This window comes from Ammodytes marinus (genome assembly GCF_949987685.1).
Source record: "Ammodytes marinus genome assembly, chromosome: 5".
In the NCBI taxonomy this organism is placed as follows: Eukaryota; Metazoa; Chordata; class Actinopteri; order Uranoscopiformes; family Ammodytidae; genus Ammodytes; species Ammodytes marinus.
Genome location: NC_137234.1, coordinates 31,717,957 through 31,736,334, shown reverse-complemented (window position 1 = coordinate 31,736,334; position 18,378 = coordinate 31,717,957). Strand labels below are relative to the sequence as shown.

The 18,378-nt window shown below is 43.5% G+C and overlaps 1 protein-coding gene across 1 annotated transcript in view; it reads left to right on the top strand.

The window, feature by feature from the left end:
* LOC307250620 (plasmanylethanolamine desaturase 1) overlaps nt 1-18,378 on the top strand; it is a gene marked incomplete at both ends in the record, with an annotated part of 32,928 nt that overhangs the window by 10,816 nt on the left and 3,734 nt on the right. Inside the window, 6 exon segments of the mRNA XM_080027736.1 lie at nt 5,540-5,624; nt 5,626-5,659; nt 5,662-5,665; nt 7,461-7,508; nt 7,511-7,551; nt 14,933-15,071. Coding sequence (XP_079883862.1) covers nt 5,540-5,624; nt 5,626-5,659; nt 5,662-5,665; nt 7,461-7,508; nt 7,511-7,551; nt 14,933-15,071 — 351 coding nt within the window.

The window sequence follows — 18,378 nt, the reverse complement described above, 5'->3', positions numbered from 1 at the left end:
TTGTGTGTGTGTGTGTGTGTGTGTGTGTGTGTGTGTGTGTGTGTTTGTGTGTCCCAGGTTCTGTGGTCCGCTGAGATCAGATGAAAGGAAAGAGGCCTGTGTGACTGATCCACTCCTTCTGAACAAGGGAATTGGACCCCCCCCCCTCATCTCTCTTGCTCTCTCCCTAACCCTCTTTGTGTCTCTCTACCTCTCTCTCACCCCATCGTTCCCCTGTTGCTGTCATTCTCTCTCAGTGTCTCTCTCTGTCCCTGATCGCTCTCCGTCTCCCCCTCTTTCATTCTCGTTCTCTCCGAGCATGTGACCCACTTTTACCACCCACTCTCTCTCTCTCTCTCTCTCTCCCTCTCTCTCTCTCCCAGAGTCCCATCTGAAGACAGTCTACTGAGAGCAAACCAGGGGACACAGAAAGAGAGGCGGAGACTAAAAAGTGTAGCGGAGCTTTCGGTCTTGTGCTCGTACACCGTACAGTATCATCTGCCTAATGTGTTGGCAGTGTGTACATCAGGGGGAGAATGGCTGACTGGAGGCATTGGGGAAAAAAAGCAAAAGCAAAAGTTGTGTTTAAGGTGTATGGCAAAAACACAAACGTTTCAGTGTATTGTCTATTCATGTATGTCCCCGCCACAAACTTTGAGAAAGTACATTTTCAGGGCCTTTAAGATTGACGTGGCAGTGAGAGAAACCTGACTGGGGCTTTTCGGTGACCTTTGAAGTTTGCTTCCATCGTCTACTGAGTGATACAATTGTCTTGGAATGACAGAAATGCTGAACAGGAATAGACACGTCACAGACATAACCCCCACGTTAATAAAACTCACACCTTGATACAAGCATACCAACACATCTCACTTTACATGCCGACAAGCAAACACATAGTAATGAGAATCAGCCTACATGTTATCTCCCCTGCCCTTTAGTGTGTCCATGAGTTGAATTGAAATGCTCTGATAACTCCCATCAAGTCTAATAGGACCTTATCACCCACTGTGATGGCCAGTGACTTTTAGACACTGACACTCATTTGTGTTTCTTCTTGTGTATCCCTAGTCATAGGTATTGACCTGTTCTCCAAGTTTGCTGTCGAAAAGCAAACCAATGGCTGTTTGTCAAAGAAGCTCCTGTTTGGCCATCCGTAATGCCACTACACACAAGGAACCAGAACTCTTCATATTTTCTGTTCACTAAATGTTTGGAAAAGCTCTGCGTCCAAACTGAATGGAAGTCAAATCCCTTTCTTGCTCCACTTTGTTGGCGGATGAAAGGACAAAACGGAGACGAAGAAACAGATGTCTTTTATCAAATCTGTCCGGCTTAAACTTGATACTGCCATTCTATTCTCGTTTGTTTTCTTCAGTAATCACAGTACAGTTCTTCCCACTCCGTTCTCATAGCAGACAGTTAAGAGGTGGTGTGTTTCAAGTGTCATCTCACTGAGGTTGAGTTTGATTTATGTTACATTAGGAACTACCCTGGCCTTGAATTCTCTCAGACCATGTTGCTTAAGTGTTGGGAATATGGCCGCTTGACGTTTTCTTCGCATTTTTGTGTATTTGCTTCCATCCTGTCACTTAAATCTGGAATGATAATCTTATGTTTGGTCGTGGGTATTTAACATTGCTCAAGGTGTACATATTTGAATGACTTCCACCCCTCACCCTCTTTCCTTGTTCCCTGGCAAACGGCAGAGAGAGGTAAAGGGGTCTACTACTTTTTCGACTCCCGTCTGCATTGGTCTATTAGTATTCAGGATGTGTTGCCTGCCTGCCTGCTGCCCGCCACTCATTCCCCAGACAGCGAATCAGCCGGCGTTGATTAATTTCAGCCTATTAGCACCCCTCGTTCCCCTCCCCCGGCTCCGCCCAGGTTAAATCCCCGTGCACACCCTCACGCACGCTCGCAGGCGGGGGGGAGGGGGGGTTGCTGCTGGGTGAGCGATGGCAGAGAGAGGTTGCCAGGGAGCCAGTTGTTGTCAGAATGATATTAATGAGTGCAATGCTTTGGTCCTAAGAGTGTGTGTAGGTGTGTATGTGTGTATGTGTGTGTGTGTGTGTGTGTGCCAATCTGTTTGTGTTTACGTGTATTTTAAGTATACGCCTTTACATTTTGGTCTCAAAAGAAAGGCAAGTCAGGTGTGTATTTGTGTCTGCGTGCTGTAGAATGCAAGGTGTGAGAATGTGTTCAAATATTCTAGCATATGTCCGTCCATACATGCTTGTTGAAGCTGATTGTGTGTGTCTGTCTGTAGCTGTGTGTGATATCCAGCAATGCCATGGCCTGAGGGACAAGGGTTTATGTGTGTGTTTGTGTGTGTGTGTGTGTGTGTGTGTGTGCGTGCATGTGTGTGTGAGAGAGAGAGAGAGAGAGAGAGAGTGTGTGTGCACTCTGCGGAGGCCTGTCCTAGTTTCCTTTCCCTCACCGGGGAGCCGGAGGATCCAAGGACTGACGCACATCACCTGACAGCCGCCCCACTGCTCCATGCCCTGCTCCTTGTGTGTGTGTGTGTGTGTGTGTGTGTGTGTGTGTTTTTGTGTGTGTGTGTGTGTGTGTGTGTGTTTTTGTGTGTGTGTGTGTGTGTGTGTGTGTGTGTGTGTGTGTGTGTGTGTGTGTGTGTGTGTGTGTGTGTGTGTGTGTGTGTGTGTGTGTGTGTGTGTGTGTGTGATGGAGATGGAGTGTCTGAATCTGTGTTTGTGTCAGAGTGTGTGTGTGTGTAATAGAGAGAGATGTTAGAATGTGTTAGGAAATCCATCAGTTTGAGCATCATTCTGTGACTGTGTGTGTGTCTGAGTGATTACATGTGCGTCGGCGTGGGTGTGTGTGTCCAGAGTATGTGTGGGTGTAGAAGCAGGGAGAAACTTGGAGAGAGTGAATTTTAGTGCATTTATCCCTCAAGGCGTGTGTGTGTGTGTGTGTGTGTGTATATATATAGTGTGTGTGTGTGTGTGTGTGTGTGTGTGTACACCTTGGGGCAGAGTGGAGAAAATGGTGTCACAGGAAGTTTGGAGACAACAGCTAACTGCGCTCTACTTAACCTCAGTATGGCTCTGACTGTGTGGAGTGAAGACACACTAGTTGGGCTACGTGATGTAAACATTGAATGTATATGCAGTAGGTAAACAATAAGGTTATTGTAAATGATGTCCTACATGAACAGGAATGTGTGGGTGATGCAGAAGCTTGTGCTGCCCATGGGAAACTTGTATTTCATCATATTTGAAGCCCTAACCCAGCGGCTGCTATCTGCAGTCTCTTTGGAAATGAACAGCTCCTATATTTCAGTTTGCACAGCTCAGGGCGAACATAACCACTCAATATACTGTCCAGTTCCACATGATAATTAAACAGTAGATATGAAAAGTAAAACATATGTATAAAAGGTTTTTAAAACATGGAACTGGAGAAGCCGCAGCAACCGTGCATGCCGCCATCTTGGAATCTAAAGCATTAGAAGTAAGAAGTTTGATGCCATGCTCAGGTCTATCAGGTAAATATCAAACCAACAGCTGTTTGTTATTTTATCTTTAGTACAAAGACTGGAAACCTTTGGAAACATTATCAATAATGATATTATGTCATTAATGACATAATGTTTTTAATTTACCTTTTATTTATACAGGTAATCCCAGTGAGACCAGAGTCTCATGTTAAATCTCACATGTTTAATTAAGACAAACAAGGAGGTGTCAGCCAGGCACAGTGACCTGTCACCAGAAAGCAGCGGATAAACAAAGAAATCTTGGCTAGAAGAAAACAGTTCTGAAAATAACTGTGTTAAACCACAAATGTAGGAAAAGGTATTATAGCATGTGAGTAAGTGATCTGGAGGGGACTGATTTTGTTACATTTGTTCAGATCTCTTTCCTCGTCTCCAGTCCTTCTGCTGAGCTAAGCTACTGTAAAGAGAGTAGGGTATCACAGTGACTCAAAATAAGCCTTAAACAAAAACACCTGATCGTTTGCCTCGTCCTTCTACCGGCCAGTTGCAAAGTCAAACTCATTTCAGCAGCTGAACTTCCGTCTCCACTGGAATTAGCCATCTGTCCCCCCACAGCTTTGATTCCATCTATATTTTTAGAAGGTGAAGGGTCACATTTGACGATTCGTAAAATATCCATAATTACATATTTTAAATCTCCCATGACCACTTCAGTCCATACCTTTTTATGAGAGGCCAATAGCATATTCATCGACGCGCAGGTCTATAGGCGCGCCGCACTGTGTGCTTTATTAAAGAAAACTGTCATGAATTTCTTATAGGCTGCTAATGCTGGCTGATACATTAGGATCTGAACACATTAAAGTTTTAAAGGCACGTAAGACTGGCAAAAAGAAGAAGATTTTGAGAAGAATGATGGAGAGGGAGAGGGGGAGGGAGAGGGGGGGGGGGCAGAGAATAAAAGGGAATGACTTAAAAAAAAACAGATCAGTGGTAGTTTATATTTGTACATATTACAGTTTATTTCTGTAAGTGGGTTAGAGTTCAAGTTCAAAGTTTTATTGGTCACATGTTTGCAAAAATAGATAGATAGATATATATCCTATTATCATGTTTCCTGCGTGGGCTGACAGGTCAGATGAGGTGGAGCAAAGACAAGAAGCACACAAAGGGACAATTCAAAGGAATGGAAGCTCAATGGAAGACATTAGGAAAGTAATGGCAAAGCCTGCAGTAGGAAATGTTCCTCAGCCGTATTAGATGAGCTATATATGTTTTCAATAATTCAGTGTCTGTAATCCTTAGGGTTGAGTGGCTGAAGAGTTTTGAGATTGACCACTCTATCTATCTCTCTCTCTCTCTCTCTCTCTCTCTCTCTCTCTCAATCTTCTCTCTTTCTCTCTCTCTTAATAATGCTGATCTGCAAGTTTAGAGTATGAGTAGTTTGAGTTGCTCCCTCTCCCTCTGTCCTTTAGTTGATACTGCTGACCTATGAGTTTGGCCATGTCCCTGCAGAGACCTACCTCCCACCTCAAACTCTGTGTGTGTGTGTGTGCGCGCGAGTGTGTTGGTGTGTGTGTGCGCGCGAGTGTGTTGGTGTGTGTCTACGTCCAGGCGGGGGCTTGGTGCTGCGTCAGCTTTAGTGTTTCACATGTGGGAGGTCGTGACCCTGCAGCCTGGAGTACACCTGTCTTCATCTGAATGATTACATATTAACACCCTGGACACACACACACACACACACACACACACACACACACACACACACACACACACACACACACACATACACACACACACACACACACACACACACACACACACACACACACACACACACACACACACACACATAAAGTCAGGTTAAATGGATCTTTGACCCCACAGTAAGGAGTGACTTGTTCTCCCAGAGGTTGCACGGACCACCACCTTACCCAGTTCATTAATACAACAGATCACAGCCTCAACTTCTTATCCTTTTCATTCCCATTCTCAGCTCCTCCATGATAACCAGCACTGCCCAACAATGTATTCTGTAATTAGATGATGCTAAGATAAATGAAATGTGTCTCTGTTGTGGTCTTTTGTTTTTTTTTCCTTCAGGAAAGCGGCTCCAGGAGTGGGTGTGTGTGTGTGTGAGTCTGTGCCTCTTCCTCTTGATCGTCAACTTCCTCTTCCTCCTCCTGCACTCTCACTGTTCACATCTACAAGATCATCCTGGGCATATAGGTGAGCCAACAGAGAGAAGATAACACTAAGATGGAGCTTCCCTTTGTAGAGAGGACGTTGCCCCAAAACCACCTCTGACAGTTACCATGAAACAAGTTATTTATATACTGTAAATCCTTTTTTTAATTAAAGTGGCTACAAGGAACATTAACTTTGTGTTAATTCTATCAGGCCCCTTGGGACAAAAGCGGTGGTGTTTTTCCAGGCGCCAGCTGCTGTTCCTGAGGTGAGCGTACCCGGACAAAGGCACAAAGAAAAACCATGTATAAATAGCATTCTTTGCACTAAAGGTCTTGTTTGCTGTTATATATACTTTATGGTCATCAGAGGACAGATGTGTTCCTTGTAGCTACTATAATGTAGGAGATCATTTCTCTAAGTAAGGCATCGTGGTTTCGTTGCATTGTTTGATACAACATGAGGCTTTTGTAACACTTCTGTAAAATTGTGTTTTGGTGTTCACTTGCACATCTCACACCAACATACGGTATGTCAAATACAGTATTTAGTTTCTTGTGTGTCTCTGTAGCCCCTTTTACACAGCCAGTGAAAGCCGGGAATATGCCGGCCTTTCGGCCCTCCCCCCAGCTGTGTAAATGCGACAGTTGCGGAACGAGGGAAGAAAGGTGCGAGTGATCGTTCCGGGAATTTTACTACCTCGGGGGGTAGTAAGATTCCCGACACGATCAGTTCCGCCTCTCTGTTTAAATGCTCCAGCTTGTTGTTGCGGAACAGGGGGGCGTTTGACGTTCCATAGTCTACGTTCTAAACATGCGACCATGTTAGCAGTTGAAGGACGTGTGTTTAACATTAACCACGGCGGCCTGATGTCCCGTAAAAATCACCAAATAAAAAGGAACGGTGTATAATCTAGCTGATCATAAGGTCCGTTGCTCAATCCAAACCCCCGCGCTTCATTTTGCAGAGTGTATGAGTCTATTTCTGCCCAGGAGAAGTTGTACAATGGAAAGCTAGGCTAGGCTAAGTAAGGGATAAAGTATAGCGAACGGGTCACTTGCTAGAAATAAAGACCGACAAGCTGAAGCAGGAGCCCGACGCGCAGCGGAGGGCTCTTGTTCAGCTTGAAGGTCGACCTAGTAACGGGGGAATAGTCTGCTCGCCCCGCTAGACTGTCTGCTTCAGCTGACTGAAGGCTCCGGCTCAGCTGTTAGCCACAGAGCTACTGTTTTGCTAACACATTCCGCCGCCGCAATTATTATCCTAAGTCTGAGCGTATATCCACACTTTATTTCTGTCTACAGTAACGTGACTTCACACACTGTGTGTATGTGTATGTCTGATTGGCAGATCGCTGCCCTCACAAAGAGACTCGCTCACAACCAACCTGTCTCTCACACACACACACACACACACACACACACACACACACAGAGGTGAAGCGGTTGGATTGATTTAGTCAGTTTGGTTAACTGTCCCAGTGATGTTGGACTCAGCGCGTAGCGAGATCAACTGGCACATCGTGGGGACAGTAAAATACGGCCCTCTTACTGCAAGCTCCAGCACTTCTGCTCTCAATTCACCGGCCATTGTTGTTGTTGTTAAGCAGCTGACCGGCGCGGCGCTAAATGTTTACGTCACACCTGACGCTGTTTACAAGCACCTCTTTCATTCCGGAGCGCTGTGTAAAAGGGACTACTGATGCGCCAGCAGGCCGGCGTTGCTTGGTTCTGTGTAAATAACACAGAAGCAAGCAAAGCCGGCATATTGGAGTGATGTTGTTCCGTCAATATGCCGCAATCTCTGTGTAAAAGGGGCTTATGTGTCTGTGTGCCAGTCCTAGGAATAGTGACAGCAGACTTTGCCTCGGGGATGGTCCACTGTGGGCGGATACCTGGGGATCTGTGGACATCCCTGTTATTGGAAAGGTGAGCACACACACACACACACACACACACACACACACACACACACACACACACACACACACACACACACACACACACACACACACACACACACACACACACACACACACACACACACACATGTATTTACACACAGACAGTAATGCTGCATTTAAAAAAGCTTCTAGTAAATTGCCATCAATTATTTTCCCTCTGAAAATCCGGGTCATTCTACATTCCACTTTAAACTGCTACTGTATGTATGAAGAACAGTAATGACCAATCAGTCCGCAGTATTCAAAACAAAATCGTATTAAAATGTGTGGTGCATATTACAATACAGACGTGAGATGTTATACTATTGCTTTTACAGTCATGTTTCCTTTTTTGACTAAACAGTTTTTACTTGAACTGTCTTAACTGCACTCATCTTCTCTGTGGCATCTGGACTTGCTGCTGACAGCACTGGGTTTTTTCTTTTTTAAATTGTTGTAATTCTGACTCCATGGCCATCAAATTACATTTTTAATTCTCTATTTCCATCAGTTTGATATATGCTTTACTTTTCATACAAACAGAGACAGTGTCTGGCATCCTAATGGGATTTTGTCAAAGGTTCACCTACAAGTCAGGGGCCTTAGAAAAAATTCAACATTTCTGAAAGCCAATGAGCTATGGACTATAGTGAAGATAATGCCCCCGTACCAGTGTCCCCTCTCTTCTGAGGCTGTCACCTTATTCCCCCGAGCCTCCACACTGCCATAGTGACCTGGGAACTAAGGGTGTATTCACACTGGGAAAGTCCGCTAGTTCACTTGCTTTGGTCCAGACCAAATTGAGTTTTGATTTTTTTTGTTTGGTGTGGTCCACTTTCACATTGCCCCTTTTGCAAGTGAACCAGCATTACGAAGCAAAACCACACGTGAGCTGAGGTCATTCATTCATTGGACAGACATTCTGGGGTGGAGAGAAGCAGGAAGCACGAAGTTAAAACTGCGAAATATACCATTGATATAATATGGGGTTAAAAATAATAAAAAGGCCTACATCTAACCTATAAATAAAGAGGAAAAACATCAAATTATTGTTGTTTCATATGGTTATAATATGTAGCCCTATGTCAATGCCACGTTATGTGGCTTGTAGCCTACGATATGAAACATAATTTTTACTGTATTTTTGGTGCTGGACGCGCGGCTCGCGAGAAGAATAGGCTCAAGCTGACACTCAGCTGATTAAGCTGTGTATCAGCTGGGTCGGCGCAGTTCAGCTCCAAACTGACACGGGGATAGTATTGACGGTCCCGTACATGGGGAGCAAAATAAAAACACACACTTCTTGCGCAGCGTGAACCTGTTGGCACTGTGCGGGAGACGCTCCCCTCTCCTTCATCTGATCGCTGAACACATTCAGCATTTTTACGCGTCCTCTCGATCAAATGTAATATATTGTTCTGGGCTCCCGGTCAAACCACAACTTTTCGTCCTAACAATGGCGACAACAACACTTTCCCATAATGTGAAGCTGACTGCAATTTATTAAAAAAGAAAAGAAAGAAAAGGCACAGTGCGTCCTGCATTTGGGTCGGATCGAGTTCGGACAAATTCACACCACAAACGAACTGCAGCAGAGTGCGTTTGAAAACGGACCGAGACTACCTCTTCAGCTGGGTCTCGGAGCGTTTGTTTGGTCCGCCCCCGAGTGCGATTGCTGTATTCACACCTGCCTGAAAGATGCGCACCGAAGGCAGAAGTGCATCTGAGTTCGTTTCAACCGAACTAAACACGGCATGTGTGAATACACCCTAAATGTCACTGTCTCACAGAGGGATGTCCCTCTTGACAAACAAGTGCCCGCAGTCCCCAATACACACATGACACACACACACACACACACACGCACACACACACACACACACACACACACACACACACACACACACACACACACACACACACACACACACACACACACACACTCACACACACACGTGGCTGTGTATGGCCTCACCTTGAACTGCACAGTGTCAGAAGACAAGTATTCACATTTGTGAATACACATACACTTAATTTTTTACATCAAAACACGGCACCTAAATTAATGCACACACACGTTTCCCCCCAGCCAATTAGAGGAAAGGTTATTCTCATTTTTAGCCAATTAAAAATCATTGTGATCAGGCGCAGCTCGCATGTGAACTTTGTTTTGATTGATAGGAGGAGATTTAAGTGTGTGTGTGTGTGTGTGTGTGTGTGTGTGTGTGTGTGTGTGTGTGTGTGTGTGTGGATAATTAGTTGGAGAAAATATTCAAGCTCATGTGTGTTTTGGGACCCAAAGCATCCTAATTATATCAATATGTATCATGCTGAACCCACGTGTCATCAAATTATGATTAATAGTTTTGTCATATTTTTCACTATTTAATTTAAATGGATGTGATCTGTCACAGGAGCCTCACACTAGCTAATGTTTATGATGAAAGTGAATTATATCCATATGTCTGAATTCTCACAAAGGGATTGATAGTCTTACATTTTCTGTGTCTTGTCATTATTAAACAAAGCTGTAATCTCTAAAACATACATACAATGTAATATCCTAGTCAAGCTCCTCCCACTCATTGGTATCCATGTACACCATTTCATTCCTAGCCTTGTTATAACAACTCTTAACTAACTGGAGATTTATGGACCTACATCTAAATAGAAAGTTTAGATGTAGTACTGGTTCTTACATTAGTTATCACTTCATAACATCATAGTGTGACTGTCCCAAAGTTAACTGAGCTGATCATCAGCTGCATTGGCATACTATTTCACATTTACGCTTTACTTTAGGATTACTGCGAACACTTATACACACACATTTCTGGATGTATGCATGCATACACACAAAAAACTAATAACTTCTTTAACAAATGAATGGCACCAACATTTTCAACTTGTGATATTGACATAGTCAATTGCTTTTTGGTAATTGGATACACTTATCATCATAGCATTACTAATTGTATATAAGTCTTCATTGGCTTCTTAGACACTAATCAAGCTTAAATGGTGAGCCTGCTATATCGGACTTTAAGAAATGAATTAGTAATTGATTTTTAAAGACCTGGTGTGAAGCAATACTGAGAACTGCTTTCTGATAACAGCTTAATAATGAAATTCAGTATTCAATTTATTTAAGAGGTTTTACTTGTTAGCCTCTAAAATGCTAATATTTTGTTTGATAGACTCATGAGTTAATATTTCCACACAGGTGATTATTGATTACTTTGTCATCACAGCTTTGAGAAAAGAGCCTTTAACTGCAGCACCGTCTGGCAGTAAGCACCTCTATACTGCACATTAGTGTCCTAAGTGTAAGGACTTCTAATGCTTGATGGGCTTTAATGAAATATTTTCTCTCATGCTATTATCTTAATATTGATTTGCATCATCATAGTGTGTAAGCCTTAATGTATTTAGTTTTCTTACATTGTGTTTTTTTTTCAGATAATGACTTGCTTTCTGTGCATGCATTGCACCGTCAGTGGGCTCTAAACAATGCTTTTCTTTTGGCAACGGTGTCACTTTCGGTGCCTGCCGAAGGTGCTATGTGGTCTGATGTTTATTTATGATGGGTTTGGGGTAGTTACTGGGACCAAAGGCACGGTGGCAGACACAGATTTGCATGGTGTGTGGGACACTGTAGGGGACCTCTAATAAAGACTTTAACTCCAAGGGAAGAATTGAGCTTTGCGGAGAACAGAGGGATGACAATAGGACAGTGGAAAATGTGTGTGTGTGTGTGTGTGTGGAGGAAAACAAGAAAAGAAAAAGCATACACCTCAGTTGTGTTCCTGTGTGTATTTTTAGTCCAAAGAATAAAGCGGGCGTGCGTATGTTTCCAGTTAAGGTTAGTTTGAATATCAAAGACGAGCACAATGGAGGACACCTGAGGCTAATAGTGGTTGCAGTTCCAAAGCTAGATGAAACATTTGAAGCCGTTATCGCTCTTTTTTATTTGTTTGTTCTGCCATTCTCCTCTTTTAAGTTGTGTGTGTGTGTGTGTGTGTGTGTGTGTGTGTGTGTGTGTGTGTGTGTATGTGTGTGTATGTGTGTGTTTGTGTGTGTGTGTGTGTGTGTGTGTGTGTGTGTGTGTGTGTGTGTGTGTGTGTGTGTATGTAAGTGTGTGTATATACATACTGTATGTTTTCACTTTGTTCCCTCTTGTTATTTAAGACCTGTTTAAAGACATTGCTGGGCTTGTACTATAGACACCATGCTGAGGCATTGATGCTGACACCCCACAAGCTGTCTGCACATATGGACTCCTGCCCTCCATAACTTTGTCATAAGGGGATATACCTAACAGCCATAAGAGTTTGCTGTCACAGTATCATAAATAATATGTCCAGCAGTGAAGGCCACAGAGCAGTAACAGCTGCCCAGTGGAAACTGAATTCTCTATCTGTCAAAGTCATTGGCTCATTGCGGCCAGTATTGTCTGAGAGGGAAATACGTACCGCCAAGGTCACAGAAGGTACATTTCATACGTTCCATTTTTATGTGAAGTGAAAGGAGAAGCCAACCAAAATATTGCAAAAAAAAAAAAAAAAAAACTCAACTGATTGACAGTTGGCTAAGGCAGAAAACGAGGTAACAGTATTCATGCATGCTGCCACTCACTGGAAAGTCCCAGAAATAACTAAATATGTGTCAATGTCAGAGGTGTTCATACCTCCACGTCCTTGTTTTTCCCCCCAGACGGATGACACCCCATTGCTTCACGACACCTTGCACTCTGTCACCATTGCTGCTGATACAAACACCATCTTATGAAACCCCACAAACACCATATTAATTGGAAGGCAGTAAGGAAATGCCATGATTTGGCGCTTGGGGCGCTCTTACCACTATAACGTCTTCTTTGCACACTGTAAATAAAAAAATAAAAAATCCAGTTCATTATTAGACAGCACATTGTGAAAAAAATCCCAATATTTCTAAAATGCCTTTCTTGTCCCGATCAGACTCAAAGTTGTATGTCACCCCCTCACCCACACTGTTAATGCTTTACATAAGACATCGTATGACAAGGAGTTGCTTTGATTTTAATTCCACAAAAGCCTTTTCACTCCCCAGAACTAAAACTGCCACACTATCTTCAGACGTGCTCTTCATTCTCCCTGTGGTCTTCACAAGCGTTGCTCAGCGAGGCTTTGGGCCGTGCTGCTTCTTTGTCGTCATCATGTCGTTGAGCTTTAATTGACTCAACAAGGATTTAACAGTCCTCTAATGACACCACTACGAGGACATGGTCACGCTCATTAGTTCCCAATGATGCTCGATTCACGTTGAAATGTGCCAGATGTGCTTTCAGTTGAGGGATATGTGTTTGAAGAGCATTCCTCTCTAGCTGCTTCTCTTGGCCCATCTTTTACAAGCATCAATACTTTCATCCGTATGTCAGTTTGCCTCTGTGCAATTTGTTACATCTCCAGACAAAATGTATTTTTGTAAGGCTGCTCTATAGTGAGGCTGATTGGAGCGTCAAGGTAGAGATTATTGACTGACTTAAAGGTATAGTGGGTAACTTCTGTCGCCCCCATGGGGAAATCTGAGTAATTACAACAACACTGTCGGAGCATGTACATTAGGTAGGCCTTCGGTGACTTGGATGGATGTTATACCTTCTTCTGGGTTTTTTTTTACATTAAAATCAACAACTTATTCATAATGGCTTGAATGTAACCGATATTCAGTTATAAGAAACATGTCTTACTTAAAGTCCAAAAGGGGAATAAAAGTAAGAAGAAGGCAGGGATAGATATACTTGGCGAGAGAGAGAGAGAGAGAGAGAGAGAGAGAGAGAGAGAGAGAGAGAGAGAGAGAGAGAGAAAAAACAGAGAAACCAACAAAAAGTGAGATGAAAATACAACATTAAGGTCGGGAGGACAAAAAAGAAAAAGAAAAGAAGGGGGTGTGAGGGCGTGTCTGTCCGAGCAGTGGGACAGCGTTGGTTGCCGGGGCGATGGGCGATGTGAGCCGGTGATTAATGGACGTCTTGCGAGGTGGGCCGGTAAACGGTGTGGGATTACAACCGGTTGGCCCGGCGTTCACTGGGAGCGCCAACGCCGCCCCTCTCCGCATGGCCTCCGCGGCTTAGCCCGGCTTTCATCTGCCTGAGAGGAGAGGAGAGGTGGGAGAAGAGACCGACCACAGCCCGGATGGATACATACAGTAATTGTGCAGATATCAACAGATAGTTTCTGTGTTATGCAGTGCTACCTACCAACAAGGTTTTCGCTGATAGGCGTGAGCCATTGGTCGGAGCAGACAACATGATAATAATGAGTGTTCATGCTGATGCTTCCACCACGGCTACACACACACACACACACACACACACACACACACACAAACACAAACCTCGATGCAAAAATTATTTTTTTGTTGCTTTTTTTCCAGAGAGGGAAATAAATTACCTTTATCCTGTGTGTGTGTGTGTGTGTGTGTGTGTATGTGTATGTGCTTGGGGAGGGGGCGGGGGGGGGGGGGGTTGGGGGTTCTTTTTGTCCCCTTTTGTGCTTCTGAGATTCAGATTCAGTCTTTCATTTGAAACCCCCATGCTCTCACAGACAGGTGTCTGCCTCTGCACAGTGCAAGTGGGTTTGCAAGCGTGTGTTTGTGTGTGTGTGTGTATGTGTCTGTGTTTTTGAAGCTTACATTTTTAAGTTTGTGTGTGGGGCGTCCATGGGTCATTTATGCTTTGTGTGCGCCAACTGCTGTTCTGTGGTTTATTAGGATGCTGGATATGAGCTTTGGGGTTGCACATGAAGCTAGGCACCGCTGAGCCGTGATGTGGTGTGTGTGTGTGTGTGTGTGTGTGTGTGTGTGTGTGTGTGTGTGCATTTGATCTGCATTTGTGTGAAGACTAAAAACAATGCTTTCCAATGTCAGCTTTGTGTTCCATTTTATAGTGTATGTAAATGAAGTACAAAAGTGTAAAAATGGATGTGTATATGTATACACAACAGAGCCCTAGAAATATAATCTGTATTTTAAACCAAACTAACCCCATATTTAAGGTATAAGACATTTTTTTTGTAATTTAAAATCTTTTAGAAATATAACTGTAATATGATCGCTGTTGATGGTGATTGCACAGTTCTATCTTTTGTGCTTCTGCCTTCTTCTTCTGCCTAGTCTTTTATGGAATGCAGGACATCTCAGTGCAATTGAATTTATTATAGTCAAACTAAAAACAAAAGCTCACCATTGGTAAATGAGAGTCCCTCCTCTCTATTTGGATCTATCACGTAACCCTGCTGTTTTACTGGGTGGAGGGAATTACAATGATATTATTTTGTGAATTTTGATTTGTCTCCCTCCGTCTCTCTCTCTCTCTGTCTCTGCAGGCTTTCATTCGACCATTTAGGGAGCACCACATCGACCCCACCGCCATCACTCGCCACAACGTCATTGAAACCAATGACTGTTTGATCCCTATCTTACCGTTGGCTCACATGGCCTTCAAGTTCCTCACATACGCACCAGGTATGACACGCATGCACGCACGCACGCACACACGCACGCACGCACACACGCATGGTGTTTTGTATTCTGTGTGAAACATGTTCTAATTCACTTCATTATCACCTGGGAGTGAGAAGCTTGGGGGGGCGCAACACCAGCAGAGGTTCAGCTATCCCGACATCTCACCCCCTCTGACTCTCTACCCCCAAAAAACAATTGAAATTGCGAGTGCAGCGACATGAATTTGATACCTCACCGACTTCCCACCCGTGAACACTACCAACGTGTCCACACTCCCCATTTCATTAAGATGTAAGAACTTTAGAAGGTGAACTTTTACATGGGCTAACAGACTGTAGCAGTGACTTAGCGATGCAGGTTGGTATAGACACTGGCTGAAGTCCGTCCATTGATTCGGGGGACGCACGGGGCACTTTTTGCTGGTAATCATGTGAGCTGACCTTACTAATGCAGGGCGAGAGAGGAGGGACTGAAGGAGGAAGACCAGCAGGACGAATAGAGCAACCTGTTATTGAGGGGGTGACATCTCCACCTGTCATGTCGGCACTTCAACATGAGCAGACAGGTCACTGAGGGAAGCTGATATTAGATAGATAGTGTAAGTGCTATCGGTTAGCCTCACAACAACCATCTATGAAAGGACATTGTTAACTTTTCACATATGGCCACCATCAGGCTGACTTTTTAATTTTTATTTTTGAAGGATTTCTTTCATAGGAAGGATTACCACGGAATCTGGTACACACATGAATGTGCTTCTCAGGATGCAGTTTTCCCATAGCGCCATCATCGGGCCAAACATGAACATTGTACAATACTTTAGTTTTTGACCAATATACCTGCAAAATACTGTACTAAAACTCTTATACTGTATGGTTATTGGCCCCTTACAACAAAAGTCAAGTTAAAGTTAAGTTAAACATGTAATTCTCTATATAAACGCCGCCAATGACACAGAGGACTACGGATAAAAACACAAAAGCCTGAAAAATTGCGTTTTGAAAAATGAAAAGAATGGTAAGAAAAAAGCAAAGGAATGGGGGGAAACTTGCAAAGGTCGACTGTGATGTCAGCATGGGGCCAGCCCAATAGGAGGGGGTGAGGGGCCAGCCCAATAGGAGGGGGTGAGGGAGGGCACGATTAGAGGGGACAGAGCATTGTAGTAAAGGTTCACTTGTAGGTGACAGCCACACCTGTCATGTTCCACACCGCTGGGAGTCAAGAGGTCACCAGACAGAGACGGGGACTGACGCAGGGACACCTACACCTGTCATGTCCACACCTTAAAGAGGGTCAGCTCTAAGTGTTTGAGAGGGAGAGAGTGCACGCAGAATACAGGGAGCGAGTGAGCGAGTGGTGGCGGGGGGTCTGCGTGGCAACAGGGTCATGTAGCGGTAAGACGACATCTTATTTAACCTGTCATGTCAAGCCCCTCGCAGTGTCAAGCGGTCACCAGACAAAGACAGAGACGGAGGTGACATCTCCTGCTGTCATGTCTGCACTTGGAACTGGGGGGCGAGAGATCGCTGTTTAAACCAAAGAGAGAGAGAGAGACCAAAGGATGGAGAGAGAGAGAGAGAGAGGGAGAGAGAGAGGGAGAGAGAGAGGACAGCTGTAAGTCATACCGACAGAGAGACTCAAGTGAATAACAAGAGTTAGGAGTGTGACAGACAGGATATTTTGTTTAAGGCAGAAGAGACGGACGGAAACAAGACTTCTTACTTATGTTGGGCTCCATCACATCTGGATCCCAATTCTGCACAAATGACAACAACCGCAGCAGCAACGTTCCAGACTGCGTTCATGCATACTACCATTTTGACAATTGTTGCATCTATGCACATGTCCGAGAAACAAGAGAGTCTGCGGTCAATACACAGCCCAGGCTCCGTAAATGAGTTTATTTAAACAAATGGAGTCAGACCACTTCTTCAACCAATCAGCTACAGGCAGTGTTCGTGAAGAAAGTAACAACAATGCTATTGGAGAGGTAGTTAGTGACGACTACTGTTGCCAAGGAATCCTGAAGGAGGATTTGTTTAATTGGTCATTTCAAATATCAATAAACTGTCTCTCGTATGGCTGACTTCACCATTAAGAAACCTAAGTAGAAATGTATGCTCAACAGACAATGATGCGTTCACATTATTTATATTGCATTTAAAAAGAAAAAAGGTGCCTAAATCTGTCTCCTTGTGGCATAGCTGGACACACTGAGGTAGTTCACTGTCAAGTAGCACGACAGAACAAATGTCAGTCCCTTTTTCCCCCAAATCTGCTAAATTAAAATCCTAGACCCATAGACCCAATTATTACGACATTTATGCAAAGGTCACCACTTTTGAATTAAACTAGAATATTTGTTTTAGGTATTATTTTATTGTACCTTATTTTTGTTATTTTAGATATTATTTTTTACCTTAGCTTTATTCATTTTTCTATCTATTTTTATTGTACCTTATTTTACTTATTTTTATTGTACTTTATTTTACTTATTTTTATCTATTTTTATTGTACCTTATTTTAGGCCTGTACAGCACTTTGTCTCTGCTCTGGTTTGATGAAGGCGCTTTATAAATAAAGTTGGATTGGATTGGATTACAAGTAAATCAAGAAATTGATTTATTATTACCTGCAAAACAGCAGATATTAACGCAACGTTTGAACTGAAGTGAATCAGTCCGGTCCCAGGGAGCCAGTGCAGGAATCATGTGTGGCTCTTCTAGAGTGTGAGAGCGGGAATTGCAAAGTGTTTTAAATATTAAAAGGTGAGGAGGGCTGGTGATTTCATAGTTACATTTACACATCACAGTAGGACTTTTACTCGCTCAGTGAAGAACAGACAGAATTTGCCGACTCTGATTTTTCTTGTGTGATAACAACACGCAGACGTGTCTCACCCCTGACTCTTTCCTCCTCTTGATGCCTGCTGTGCTGAGGTGACTCCAGTGTGATTACAAACATTATTGATGTCAAAACGACTGATCTCCACTCAGCCTCTTTCATTATGACAATCAGTGATGTTAGGAAGTCATTCTGCACTCCAATACCCATACTTCCCTGCTATTTAGTATGGTAGGAAAAGATTTAGGATGTGCTAATACATGTGTTCATATGCAGCATGGTGAAAATTACCCGGATTGTCATTCGGTCGTAATTTTAAGTGTGGAGACCGGAATGATTTTTTTTTATGATTCTGACCCACAATCCACTCCACACCGAAAACTCATCGATGAAGCCTCCGAGTGTAAATAAACGGCAATGCAGCAAAAGTATATCTCAATTGTGTAGCCTACTCACTGCATGC